Here is a 14848-nt window from a genome sequence, read left to right as displayed (position 1 = left end):
GCTGGCCAAAATGTTAAAAGTCATGAACGAGCAGGAGAACAAGCTAATCGACCAAGAGAGCAGAGCTCGCAGGGTGAATTTGAGACTGTATAATGTCCGTGAAGGGGCTGAAACTGGAACAACGATGATTGAATATGTGGAGAAATTATTAAGAGACAGTCTGGACATTCCCCAAAGCATGAGCCTTGGTATTGAGAGAGCGCACAGGGCGCTGGGTCCCCGTCCCCGGCCGTCAGAGAGTGGAGAGGAGAAGTCACGCTCAATAGTGGTGGGCTTTGCACGTTTCACAACAAAGGAAGAAATTCTCCGCAAAGCATGGACTAAAAAGACTGTGCTCTGGAACGAAAGAAGGATATACTTTGACCAGGATTATCCCCCGTCTATTCTACAGAAGCGTAAGGAGTATGTTGAAGCGAAAAGAGTTTTGAAACGGCACAACATTCGATTTCAGACCCCATACCCTTACAAGCTGAGAGTGTTTTACGATAACGGAACCCAACTGTACCAGTCAGCGGAAGAAGCAACTACAGATATGATCGCCAGGGGCCTGCCGGTTAACAAGGTAACGACGCGGGAGAGCCTGACGGAGCAACTGGCACGGTCGGCATGGTCAACGGCGGGAGGACAACAGCGACGTGATGCTGGAGACGCACGAGAAAAAGCCATCCGGGGAAAACTACAGATCTACAGGAGGCCTACATCACCTGTCAGTGAGCAATGAGGACACGAGGTTTGTTTATGACACAATGTGTGGTAATTAAAAAATATTACCCATCTTTTTTTTCCCAATAAATGAGGATTAAAACCAGAGAGACATGGGACTTATGGTAACTAAAGAGTGGACACAGAGCTGCCGTAGGGGCCCTCCTCCCTTAGTGAGAGGAGGCCCTCCCCTACTTTTTGACGATTTTTCCACCTTACTACAGGGTCAGTTAGAGGAGACCCCTACCTTGGAATCACATTTTTATGTTTTTTTCTGTTGTTTCCGCTGTTGCGGTTGTGTTTTTTGTCCAGAGTTCTTGTTTATTCAGGGAGTTGACCATTTACTAAAGCACTATGACACTTTGTATTTTGGATTTGTAGGATATGAATAATGACCAGATAAAAATTATTTCATTTAATGTGAATGGGCTAACTAACCCGGTGAAGCGTTGTAGAATCCTAACCAAAGTTAAAAAAGAACAAGCTCAGGTAGTATATTTTCAAGAAACCCATTTAAATGACGATGAACATGGAAAGCTAAAGAGGATGGGATTTACAAATATGTTTTGTTCTTCTTACAAATCTGGCCGCAGGCGTGGTGTGGTGATCCTTATTTCAAATAAACTAAATTTTGAAAAAACGTTTGAATTAAAAGATAAAGAGGGAAGGTTTATACTTATTAGAGGTAGTATAGACGGTAATATAGTTACCTTTATGAATGTTTATGTGCCTCCAGGGAGCGAACTAAGTTTTTATCAAAAAATTGTAAATATACTGGTTACTGAAACAGAAGGCTTTTTGATATGTGGTGGAGATCTAAACATTCGTCTGCGGCCAGAACTAGATAGCTCGAAGGGGAAAATACCAGATTCAAGCACTTTGCATGTGAACGTACGCGCACTTTTTGAGGAGGTTGGTCTCATTGATATATGGAGGGATCTATATCCTAGGAGGCGAGATTTCTCCCATTATTCGGTTCCACTTTCCCTTTATACAAGAATTGATTACTTTATAACTTTTTTGAAAGACAAAGACAGAATTCAGACATGTAACATAGGGACAATAGATATAAGTGACCATGCGCCTTTATATTTAACAATAAATTTAAATATGAGCCCCAAAATAATTACATGGAAACTGAATTCAAGTTTACTTAAAGATGCTACTTTCAAGGAACAAATGAAAAAAGAAATACAAGACTTCCTAGATATTAACGATGATGGAGAGGTCTCGCCTTCTATACTTTGGGATACATTAAAAGCTGTAATAAGAGGGAAAATAATTGCAATAGCCTCATATAGGAAAAAAATAAGAAATAGAACAATGCAGGAATTACAAAACAAACTAAAAGAATTAGAGAACATAAAAAATCTGTAACACAGAGTATTTTTGAGGAAATAAAGGAGATTAGAAAAGAAATAAACAATTTAACGACCCAAAATATAAAGGAAAAATTAATGTTTCTTAAACAAAAATACTATGAAAGTGGGTCAAAGTCGATGAAAATACTAGCATGGAAATTAAAGAAGATGATTTCTGAAAATACAGTAAATAAGATTAGAGATCCTCAAACACAACAGATAAAGAATAAATTACAAGACATACATAGAGCTTTTGAATTATATTATAAATCTCTGTATTCCAAGGTCCCTGGGGGGAAGGATAATGAAATTGACAAATTCCTATATTCACTGCATTTACCAACTCTTACTGAAGAACAAAATAATAAATTGACTGCAGATATAACAGAAGTAGAACTTAAAAAAGCTATTAGTCGACTAAAAGCAAATAAATCACCTGGCTCAGACGGCTATACGGCTGAGTGGTATAAAGGATTAAAATCAGAGTTGATCCCTGTCTTACTTTCTACATTTAATTGGGTTTTGAAAAGGGCACAAATACCTCCAAGTTGGAATGAGGCAATTATTACAGCAATACCAAAGGAAGGCAAAGAAAAAACTGAATGTGCTTCTTACAGGCCAATATCGGTTCTTAACATAGACTATAGATTATTTGCCAATATAATAGCTAGAAGGATGGAGGAATTTCTGCCTATTTTGATACATAACGATCAAACAGGCTTTATAAGAAACCGACAGACACAAGACAATATACGCAGAACTCTTCATGTTATAAACCATATACATAGGAACAAAACTGAAGCAATACTTATAAGTGTCGATGCAGAAAAAGCCTTCGATTCCGTCAATTGGGATTTTCTATATAGAACATTACATAAATTTGGATTTAAAGATAAAATTATCGATACAATCAAGTGTTTATATACCAACCCTATTGCAAGGATTAAAATAAACGGTTACTTGTCAAACAACTTTGCTTTAGAAAGAGGTACTCGACAAGGGTGCCCATGCTCCCCGCTCTTATTTGCATTGTATCTAGAACCGCTGGCACAATCTATAAGACAAAATTCACATATTAAAGGTATAATCCTTGGAGGGAAAGAGCACAAAATGGCATGCTATGCAGATGACATTTTAATCTATTTAGGTAATCCGACAAAGTCTCTTCCTAAACTCATGCAGCAAATTGAACAATACAGCTGGCTTTCTGGATACAAAATAAATATGAATAAAACCCAAACGCTCACATATAACTACAACCCACCGGTGGAGATAACTTCTAAGTACCCTATGTTGTGGCAGGCTGATTCCTTAAAATATCTGGGTATCACGATTCCAAAAGACCAGACAAAAATATATGATTTTAATTATATTCCATTGAATAAAAGGATAAACGAAGACTTAAAAAGGTGGAATTTAATCCCCTTCCTCTCTTTGTATTCAAGGATTGATTCTATTAAAATGATTGTCTTACCAAAATTATTGTACTTGTTTCAAACATTACCAATACAAATTGAGCAAATTCAATTTAATGAGTGGGATAAAATGATATCCAGATATATATGGGCAGGAAAAAGGTCAAGAATTTGTTTAAAGACATTACAACTGTCTAAAGAGAGAGGAGGATGGGGCCTGCCATCAATAAGGGAATACTTTTGGGCAGCACAAATGAAGGCATTGATAAATTGGTGTGATATATCCTATGATTCTCAATGGAAAAGTATAGAGGAGAAAATCTTTCCTTTCCCTATACAAGCTATCTTGGCTGATGCAAATATTCAAAATTACATTGATAGTATTGATAACCCCTGGGTTCAATGCACTTTGTCTTTTTGGAAACAGGTGGTCAAGAAATATGATTTAAAAAAAGATATGGTTAGATTTAAATGGTTTGCTTATGATTCCGACTTTTTACCAAACAAATTAGATGCACGATTCAAATTATGGACAACAAAAGGGATAACAACTCTAAGCAAATTAATTAAAGATGGAAAAGTCATCAGCTTTGTCGAGCTTAAAGATAAATATGCTTTGGAAATGCAGGATTTTTACCGATTCCTACAATTACGTCATTATATTGACACTAACATTAAAGTAGAATCTGATGTAAACAAGGACCTATTACAATTGTTTAGAAATTCATATGCTGGAAAAACAAATAAGCTTATTTCTGTAATATATAAATGGCTGACAAATAATAAGACTCATTCAACAAAACGTGTAAAGACAATGTGGGAAAAAGAAGGAGGTATAAGTATAACGGAAGAAGAATGGACAGCACTTTGGAAACGCTCATGGAAATCTACATATTCGCAAGAATGGAAAGAATATGGATGGAAAACATTAATACGATATTTCATCACGCCATGTCAAACAATACATTATAATGGGACTCCTCCTTTGTGTTGGAGAAAATGTGGAGATCAATGTGCAAATCATTTTCATATTTTATGGGACTGCCCGCTTCTCAAGTCATATTGGCAAAGGGTTCATGGAGTACTACAGGATATTTTCAAGTGTAATTTTCCTTTTAATATGAAAACTGTCTATTTTGGTTGTCTACCTTGGGAATGGGGTCAGAAAGATAAATATTTAATAAGTATTCTATTGGTCGCAAATAAGAAATCTATTACAAAAAAATGGTTGTCACAAGATGTCCCTACAATATCAGAATGGTGGGACATAATTATGGACATTTATAAGATGGAAGAAATGACAGCATTTGTAAATCAGAAACAAGATAGGTTTGTAGCATGTTGGGAAAAATGGGTCAAGTATATCCAAATTAAAACGCCCAATTTAATCTTAAAATAAGACAATGGCAAATTGTATTAGTCACTCCCTTGTTCACATTGTTTATCATTTGTGGGGTTTTTTTGGGTTTTTTTTGTTTTTGTTTTTTCTTGATGGGCAAATGTTTTTATAAATGTGAATAATGATGTTGTGCACTTGTTTGCACATAAAAATTGCACCTGTCAACAAAAATTGAAAACTTATAAATAAAGAATTACAAAAAAAAAAAAAAAAAAGTAGCTGATCCAGCAAAGTTCATGTGAAGTCCAGTGGGTGACAGCAGATGGATGCTGTGGGGGAAGACAAAGCTTCAATAAAAACAACTGCCTGCCGATCAGGTGCACTGGATAGTGAACGATGGAAAACATTCCTGTAAACCTCTGAAAAGTTTGCTGGAGAACATTTTTCAGTCATAATAAATCACATTAAAAAGAATTTGTGAGTAAAACTGTTTAAGAGTTTGTTTTTCATTGCTTTTTTTTAAACAATTAACTACACATCCTGTATTATTAACTTTAACTATTTGTTAAAAAGACACCAAGTGACTCTTGTTATTACTGCTGAAAAGTGATAACCGAAGTTTTTTTTTCCCCACTTACTTTTTTCTCAGTGTGAGCATAAAACCAATTTGGGGTCGGGGTATTTTTGTTTTGTTTTTTTTGGTTTGTTTTGTTTGCTAGAAAGTTGTGTCCCATTGTGAAATGAGTGCATCATAGTGGCTCCTTCAGCTACAGGCTGCTGCACCCTCAGTGCAAGAAGAGGCGCTTCAGAAAGCCTGAGCTAACCCTGAGCTAACCAGCTAACGGGAACTAACCAGCTAACGGAGGCAAGCGGGCTAAAACTAAGTCACGTTGTTAACCGACTCAAAACCACGGTTGTTCTACATTCCTCCTTCTTGAAGTGGTATATCGGATACCTGTCAATCAAAAAGACACGCCCCTATTTATGCCAAATTTCGACATTAAATTACTTTTAAATGGGCAAGTTAGTTAAAAATGCAATCCCCCCATGATTGTCATGAAGGTAAACCTGACCTATAAAACATAAAATAGATTTTTGTACCAGGCTGTAAACATGTTTATTTCTGCTGTAAAGTTGGTCTTTTTAACATAGAAGTCAATGGTGATTTGCTCTGTTTTGGAGCCCCTAGTGGATGAAGGGGGAACTGCAGTTTCTGGCACTTCTGCACAGGCTTCATTGTTTTTGTTTTTTTGTTTGTTTTTTTGTACAGCCAGAGGTTGCAGTTTGGACAAACATACAGTAAGATTGTATAAAGACAGTATTGTTCATCAACTATGTAACCTTAACATATGATTACTTACCTGTACAAGGTTTTCCAGATGTCAGCCATCTGGGATGTTTTTATTAAATTTTTGTTTAATTATTTAAAATAACATTTTCCTAGTCCTGCTGAAGCTAGACCTGACTAACTACAGAAACCTCAGATCATAAACTATCCCCACAGGCTTGTAGAGTAGACAGCATGTATGATGGCTGCAACGCTTCATCCTCTATGCTCCTACTACCCTGGAACAGTGTAAATCTGGACTCATCAGAGCACAGGGCTTTTTCCATTGCTCCAGAGTCCAATCTTTAGGCTCCCTAGCAAACTGAAGTCTTTTTCTCTGGTTAGTCTCACGGCTGTTCAGACCCAATCCCTTCACTTTTCTGATGTGGAAATGTTGTTACTTTCACTATGAAATATAACGCTGAGTTTTACTGCTGTGCTTTTACCATCCGGTTTCACTGAACATTAAAGTGATAACAAGTCACAATCGTTCAGGATGTTTTTTCAACCGCATTTTTTCCTGGAAGACAAAAGTTTCCCACTATTGTTCCAGTTTTTATTGATGCTTTGGACAATTCTTAACCCAACTTTAGTTGTTTCTGCATGTTCTTAGATGGTTTTTCTCCTTGATGCTGATGATCTGACCATTCGTAAACAACCTAACATTTGTGACCAGACGATCTATCACATGGTTGTTATAGAAATGAAAAGCTGCTCATTGCATCAGTAGGGCTTAAATAACTTCATGCCAGATGAAAGATCAATGCAATAATTATCCACTAGAGGTCCATACATATTTTTTTTTTAAGATAAACTTCTTCAACTTTTTTTTTTTTTTGGGGGGGGGGGGGTCAGGTAGTGTAAATTTAAGTATGTGGAAATACATAAATGAAAATATTATGAGGCTTGACTTTGCTCTCTCAAGCTTTATCTAATCATAAAATAATATTTAAACAGGAGGCCAACTCTGATAAAGTGAAGCTGAACAACATTAGACAGGTTTTAGTCCAGACAGTTCATGGGAGGTTTCCAAAATGGCCAGTTTGGCACCATCTGGTCAAGTATTACGACAATGGCTGGCCCAGTTGAGTCTGTTCATTTTACTATAGCTTCCTCAAAAAAAAAAAAAACCTAAAACATGGTTTTCATTTCAGTAAATGGCGTTTATACACAATAATCAGAGCCAGTTCCAACAGCACTTATGATGAACACAACTCTCTGGCTATTCAATCACAGTTGATATAAAACTGTTTCACTTTCACTCAAACACAGACCTGTCTGGCCAGTCAGACTCTACAGAACCAGGCTTCTCCTTAAATGGACTTTAGTTTATGTTCTCTGATCTAATCACTTTATATTCTGGCCACTGTTCAACAGTTCATTATGAAACCAACACAGAAAGGCTTCAGGACAGTTAATGCATTGTATTTCATTTCCAGTTTCTTTCCCACTAAAACAGCAATATTGCTTCATCAGAGATGATTAAAATGACAATGAAAACTTTCATGTCAGACATGAATTATTCGAGCCGTTCAAGTGAAACCATGTTGGGTAGATGTAGCCCACCTTGCCATCCAGCTTTACAGATGCAGGCCTTGTCCTGGCAGCGCCCTCTGTCGGGGTAGCTGCAGTTCTCCGGACAGTAGGGGATGTCGCAGGCTTCCCCCTTCCAATTGGCTTCACATTCGCAGTAAACCGAACTGGTTGAGTTTCCCACGCGACACTCGCCTCGACCGGAGCAGTCGTTGGGACACGTGTTCACCCTTCCGACAAGAAAAGGAAATGACAAACAGGAAAAGTGAGAAACTAGGATTCAAAACAAAAACATCACAAACACATTTTTGAGAATTATCCACCATCTGCTTCGGTGCGAGCAGCACCTGCAGCTGTATCCAGGCATAAGGCTAAAATATGCACCACTTTCCTTTCAGCCAGGCTCGTGTTTGAAGCGCCTGCTGCAGAACTTGTCAGAACTCTCTGAGGGCATTGATACAGAGCTGGAAGCAGAGCTGGAGGATGAGAGAAACCCAGAACGCTGATGCCTTCCAAGACCATCAGGCCTTTCCAACAATCACACTGTTCATCACAAGACAGCATGTTTCCATAAACCAGCCTTTCCCAAACTGGGGGTTGCTGCATCATGGTTTAAAAAAAAAATAAAATAAAATAAAAAAGTATTGCTTATATTTATCACATAAATTTGAGATTATTATAAGATATTTCAAAATGAACAACTTCATTTTTTAACCCATTAATGCATTGACAACATATATAACTCAGGCTATCTTAAAATTCTGAATTTGGCAAGAAAAGCTAGTATAGAAACCAGGTAAAACCACTCCATCCTCCCTATTTATAATGTTTCTAATATTCTTCCAGTCTTGCATTTAGCATTTTATGATCAGGTATCCAGAAAGAAAAGGACTCAACCTGGGACGCCGCAGCAATATGAAATTAGATGACTAGTTTCACAGTCGTCATAAACTCTTTTCAAAGGCTGAATAATTAAGAATTTTTCTGTATAAATCACTCAAAACATTCTGATAAGAAGGAACCTTCCACATAAACTATCTGTCTTTCCCATTAATAATGTATTTGTCAGGCTGCTTTCCTATCAAATTAAGAGTTATGGGATGGAATAACTTTTGGTGCAGTGTGTAGCTCCTTGTTACTACCTGGATCCTTAACCAATCATATATGAATCCCCGAGGTTGCCAAGCAACAGCGCAGTATTTGGTATCTCACCTCTGTCTCTTTGCCCATATTTGTATTTTCCAGGCGAGACGACACGCATGCCCCTGCCAAGATGGTGATGGTAGGAACCGCCCACCGAGCTTCAATCCAGCTCTTCAGAAACCTATGGGTGACGTCATAGAGGCTCCGTCCATCGTTTTATATACGGTCTATGGTCAAGCCTTATTTCCACCAGTGGGAGCAGGACAGGATAGTTGACTGTAACCAACCAGCCAACCATAACATTACCTGAGAGGTGGAGAATTAGCCCAATTGCAATAGATCTCAGCTACATAAAAGCATTCTGTCAGTGTGTAGTGCAACGCCTTCCTTAACTCTTGTAGGTAATTGGGGACTTGTTTTGTCTTTTTAGGTTATTTTTCACTCAAAGTTTGGCCACCAATTTTGTGCTATGGGCCAACACAACATGTTTTTATTATTTTACCATTAAGAAACGACAGATGTTTCAAGCATTGGCCTTTAATGGGAAAATGGCCCCATGTTATAGTGACCAGTAAAAATGACTAATTTTACCATTATCCATTAAAATAAAACACTGACGCTGGAGGATGGGAGTCAATGGGATTTTATTTGTCCCACAATGACCCAAAAAGATAGTAGATAATGAATTTTGCTCTGCTGAAAAAAATAGAATAAAAACAATGAAGCAAAATCAACGTCATTATAAATTTTTAGTATGTATAAGACTGATTTTTATCCACCAAAAATGTATATTTTGTATGTATAAGAGATCTGAGATTTGATTTTTTAGTGAGACTTTTTAAAAAAAAAGTATAACCTAAACAAGACTCAAAAAAACTAACAGAATGGCGGTCATTCAACTGTGGCCTTTTATGTAGCTGTTTATTACGAACTGTGCTTCATGACACCATTTTCATTGGAGATTTTACCAACACAAGAAAATCGGCTGCTTTAAAACAAGGAGCTGTAACTGCTTGGTTTTTATGTCGGGTTGCACAAGCATGAATGTATTTTTTCAACCAATCACAGTATTACAGCGTGTCAAGCTCCATCCTTCGGGGTCGTACTGCTCAGATTGGTGGGGAAGGATCTAAAAAAAAAAAAATTTGGGGGGTGTTTTGGTACCCTTTTCAGTTTAAGCGTGTAGAAAAACAAAAAAATCCCCTCCCACACAGCTCCCGTTTGTGGAAACAAGACTTTTGTAAAGCCCGCAATAAAACACATAGTTTACAGCAAAAAAATGTGACTAAGAAACCTTAACGTCCATCAAAGCCCAACGCTGCAGTGAGGCGGTAATTTGTGTCTTCCAAAAGACAAACATTCTGGCAGGGACACAGAGGCACATGGGGACCTCGTCATTCTTTCATGTTCCTTCAGTGCCTCGATGGTTTGATGTTTCAGCTCCACCTCTCCCAGACACCAAAGACTGGGGGGCCCAGGGGTACTTCACTTTCATCCAACTCTGTGTTTCTCAGCCAGCCCCAATCCCATCGTCATGACAACGGTACCAATAAGAGAAGGATGACTGCACTAGTTACAGATGTTTACAACAGAATCCACTTTTAATTACCATGCTTCTTTCTTCAGCTTGTTTTTTTTTTGTTTTTTATCATTCCGATTTTTGTTTTCTCAGGAAAAGGATCAGTGTGTTTTCCGATTACACATTTAAGAAGAAAAATCAGCAAAAGAAGAATGTTTCTCCCTTTTTGTTACCAACTAATCCCAACTGGAATGTGTCAAATAGATGTGAGCAATGAGAGAGACAGAACAACAAATCTCTCATTAAACGCATTAAACACTAATTTATTAATATCATCATCACAACACAATAGGCCCAGTGAACAGAGGTGCAATGATCAGTTTGTTTGTTTGGAGCTTTCTTCATGTTAAGGTCAGTGAAAGGAGCTAAAGTAAAATGGGAAAGCTGGGTGAAAACATCAAGGCAAATAGTTGTAAATAGTTTGAAGAAGTACAACTAATTTCTTCCTAAAAAGAAAGAAAGGTTACTTATTACCAGTTTCTTTGGTATGAAGCAGCCCGACTCAAAAGAAGGTGGACACGAAACACGATTCTCATAAAAAGATAGCATATTCAGCGTTCAGATTCAAATTTAGGCGTGTACTTTAAATACATGATAACCTTTACAGATGACCTCTAAACTTTTCAATGAACATGCACAAAAGTTCAATGTTTAAGTATTTATAGCCTAATATGTTGCTATAGTATCCAATAAGGCGATCAACCACAAAAAGAAGCAAAAGAAGCATCTGGACCATGACTTGACCACTAAATGTTCTTGTTCCAGACCATACATATTCAAACCATCCTCTTCTCCACATTTTGATGAGACAGTCTAATAATCAACCAACAGTATCTGACAACTGCAAGGCTCCAAACAGGATGTTTTCACTGAGCTGGAAAGTCCCAGTAAGCCATATAAGTGGGCATCCCATGTCCATTCCATGCTGATGACAGCCTCATTGTGAAACTGTCGCATGGAATTGGATACAACTCGAGCCCAGGAACATTAAAAGGGAGTTGAGAGGCAACCGGGCACAGGTATCGGCTATGTTGACATGATACCTTTAATTCCTCTTTAATTCAGACTAAAAGTTAATTCTGCTTTAAAACTAAGGAAAAATGATAAACACCGCATTCTTAATGCAAAGGTCAATTCTGAATTAAACAATTCCAAAGTAAGTGGTTGGTTTATTCACATATTTGATTTTTTTTTTTTCCCACAAAATTTATTCACATTTTAAATCCGAACTGATGAATTCCTCCCTTGTGGAAACCTTTATTCCATTTTAATCGTCCTGAGCATGCTCGTTACCTTGTCCTGTCCCAATGACATCTCCATGACGCTCATAGTCTACACGTTGTTTTGCGGAATATGTGCTTAATGTAATCTATCTTTCTTCTCCTTCTCAGTTGCTGAAAAAATAAAGTAGTCTGCTCGTGTCGAGCTGATACTTCAAAATCATAATAAATAATAAAAAATAACTTATGTAGTTTTCTGTGGTACAACCAAAAAGTCGAGAAGCAAGAAGCAAACTTTGTTATTTCCATTAGACTTCATTACATCACGTCCGCCCTGTGTCCAATCACAACCCTTCCCACCCCGCCGATCTAAAGCTGAATTAAGGATGTGTTTCATGTAAGCCTCCATAGGGAATTATTTCCATGTAAATACGAGGAGAATAATGTTATTTGGAATTATTTAATTCTGAATTATTCATTCCGAATTAACGTAACTGTACCCAATGTCTTGTATGGACCAAGGAGGAACCAGGTTAGACAAGAAACCAGTACGGTTCTCTGATGACAGCCGATTTACATTTGACCAAAATGATGGCCGCCAACACTGCTGGTGACATCAGGTGGGAGGGTGTGTTCACCACTCTGCTCCAGAACTGCTATACACCTCATCAGTGGTACTACAACAAGCCAATAATACCTGTAAACATCATCCATGCAGGTACTGGGCCTCTGCATGAGCAGCACAGGTCTGACTTCACCTTTATAGCTCATCCACGCTGCATGAGAGAACAGCTGCTGGATGCTGGGGTACCACACATGTACTTAACCTGCACATTGTCCAGACCACAATACCACAGAATAACTACAGGAACAGCTGAGTTGTGATGAAGATCAGTGGTCCCATATTTCCTCTGAGGACACCCATTATGCAGTTATTTAACAGCTGAACACACTAACCCACAAAGTACATGAATGAAAACTGATTGGATGGTTAAGGTGTAGCATAAAAGCCTGACTGAGGATATATGTGGTCAAATACTGTAAGGCAGAATTTAAGACATCACCTCATTCACCCATCTCATCTCTTGATGATTAAAAGAGTCACACAGGCTCGCAGACCCTCCCTGCTCTTTGGAGGATAGAAGTTTATAACCCTGTACTCCAGAACTTCAGATTCGAGGGAATTCCTCTAAAAAGAGTGGAATACAGTGAAATAAAATGAAGATTTTATTTAATAAAAAAGATAAAGAAATGAGCGCTGCATGATTCTCCCTAAATGCTGCAGCATGAACTTTTTGCATTGTCCATGAATTCCAACTGAAAATCAAATATCCCTGCATTTTTCTGAGATTCTCTCTCTCACACACACACACACACACACACACACACACACACACACACACACACACACACACACACACACACACACACACACACACACACACACACACACACACACACACACACACACACACACACACACACACACACACAAAACCATGTGAATTAATGATGTCACTGTTGACGCAGCAACAACATCCTCCAACAATGGACTACAGCATCTTAAAACGATCCTTTGCTAACATTGTGCATATGCTGATGCAGCTGCTCCACACAGTCGTGCACCCAATGATCGTTTTCAGTCATCATCGAACTGGGAGAGGATGAAGTGGACCCATCACATACATAAATCTCAGCTGGCGGCACACAAAGGTTTTGCTCCGAGGTCCTCATGGTGCTGCTCGAGTGGCTTCTTTTTATGCAGTGATTACAGCTGCTAATGGAAGTTCGGATCCAAACTCTGCAACTCTGCTCTGAAGATTATGAACTACTGTAAGCATCTGTCCAGTGTGAGGGATGTGTTGCTTCTCTCACCTGTAGGAAATGTTGAAGCCAGTCAGGTTGTATGCAGCGTCACTGAAGAAGTGCAACAGGGCGTAGCCAGACTGAGACACCACCTCAGGAACTGTCTCGTTGCCGTACTGCTCAGGAACAATCAGACCGCTGCAATGATGACACGGAAACAGCATTTCACTTCTCACCTTTACACATACCTTTTGCTTTACATTTGTGATTTAAAATCAAGTATTTGCACCTGTAAAAACATCAAACCAAGCAATACCAGGAGGTATCTTCAGACTTATTTTTAGGATCAGTAATACAACAAACGCCTTTGTCAAGAAAAGTAAAAAGTTGTAGGCTGGCAGCTGACCCCCCCCCTCCCAGTCCTATCTGGGATAAAGCAGGTGTAATGGAAAGATGGTAACTGGCAACAGGCGAGGGTGTCAGCATTAGGTATAAAAATGCATCGACCAAAATGGGTTTTTTTCAAGCAAGTTAGGGACATAAGTTACCATTTTGTTCCAAAACTTTACCAGCTTTATTTTTTAGTTAAATGAAAATATTAGTCATGTAAAGTGCAAATTATTGTAGTCGTTCAACATCAACAGTGTTTGACTTTTTAGGAAACAAGATTCAGAAAGACAAGTGCTGGAAATACAGTGGAAGAAAAACGTGCAAGACCATTTTCACTCCATATAATCTGCTGCAGCAGAAATGTAACCTGAAACTGAATTCATTTTACAACTCCACACAATAACACTGAGGGATTCTGTGGTCACAAGCTTTTCTAAGATAGAAAGATGGTGGACATGTACTCTGAGGTCAGCAGACTCCATGTTTCAGCTGCTGTACCATACAGAATCATTCAAATGTTTTAACACAATTTCCCATTAGATTTAATAGGAAAATTAGTAAAAAAAAAAATAAATAAAAAAAATCTTAAACCTGCACTGTGTGTAGGAGTATTTACCTATTTATTGTTATTAATTTTAAGCTTATTGATTTGTATTTGTTGCTATCTTAGTACAGTCCATATTTCGGTCTTGTAACATTTTTTTTCCACAATTTTATTCTATTTGTGCACTTTGGAAACTGTTTATGTTTAGGAATAAAGTAGATTGGATTGGATCTGAGACACACAACAATGATAATGGAAATATTTCTCTTTTCCAACTCCTAAATGTCTTTGTGGCATCAAATCTTGGACTTCTTCATTCTTAGCTGAGTAAACACACTGAAAACACTTTTCTTAATAGGAGAGTTAGTGCTGTATAAAATTTATTTATGCAGCACTTTTCACAGAAAGTGATTCACAGTGAATATTGTTAAAAAAAATAAAGGTTAGGGCACACATACATATATACAAAATTAAAAACATTAAAATATG

At 37.9% G+C, this 14848-nt stretch overlaps 1 protein-coding gene across 1 annotated transcript in view; it reads right to left on the bottom strand.

The window, feature by feature from the left end:
* atrn (attractin) overlaps positions 1-14848 on the bottom strand; it is a gene marked incomplete at its 5' end in the record, with an annotated part of 183902 nt that overhangs the window by 149210 nt on the left and 19844 nt on the right. The window contains 2 exons of the mRNA XM_079262522.1: positions 7711-7907; positions 13495-13623. Coding sequence (XP_079118648.1) covers positions 7711-7907; positions 13495-13623 — 326 coding nt within the window. The remainder of the gene's footprint in view (positions 1-7710; positions 7908-13494; positions 13624-14848) is intronic.

The sequence above is a fragment of the Telmatherina bonti genome (genome assembly GCF_933228915.1).
Source record: "Telmatherina bonti genome assembly, chromosome: 22".
NCBI classification, from domain to species: Eukaryota; Metazoa; Chordata; class Actinopteri; order Atheriniformes; family Telmatherinidae; genus Telmatherina; species Telmatherina bonti.
This window is presented reverse-complemented; position numbering and strand designations above follow the sequence as displayed.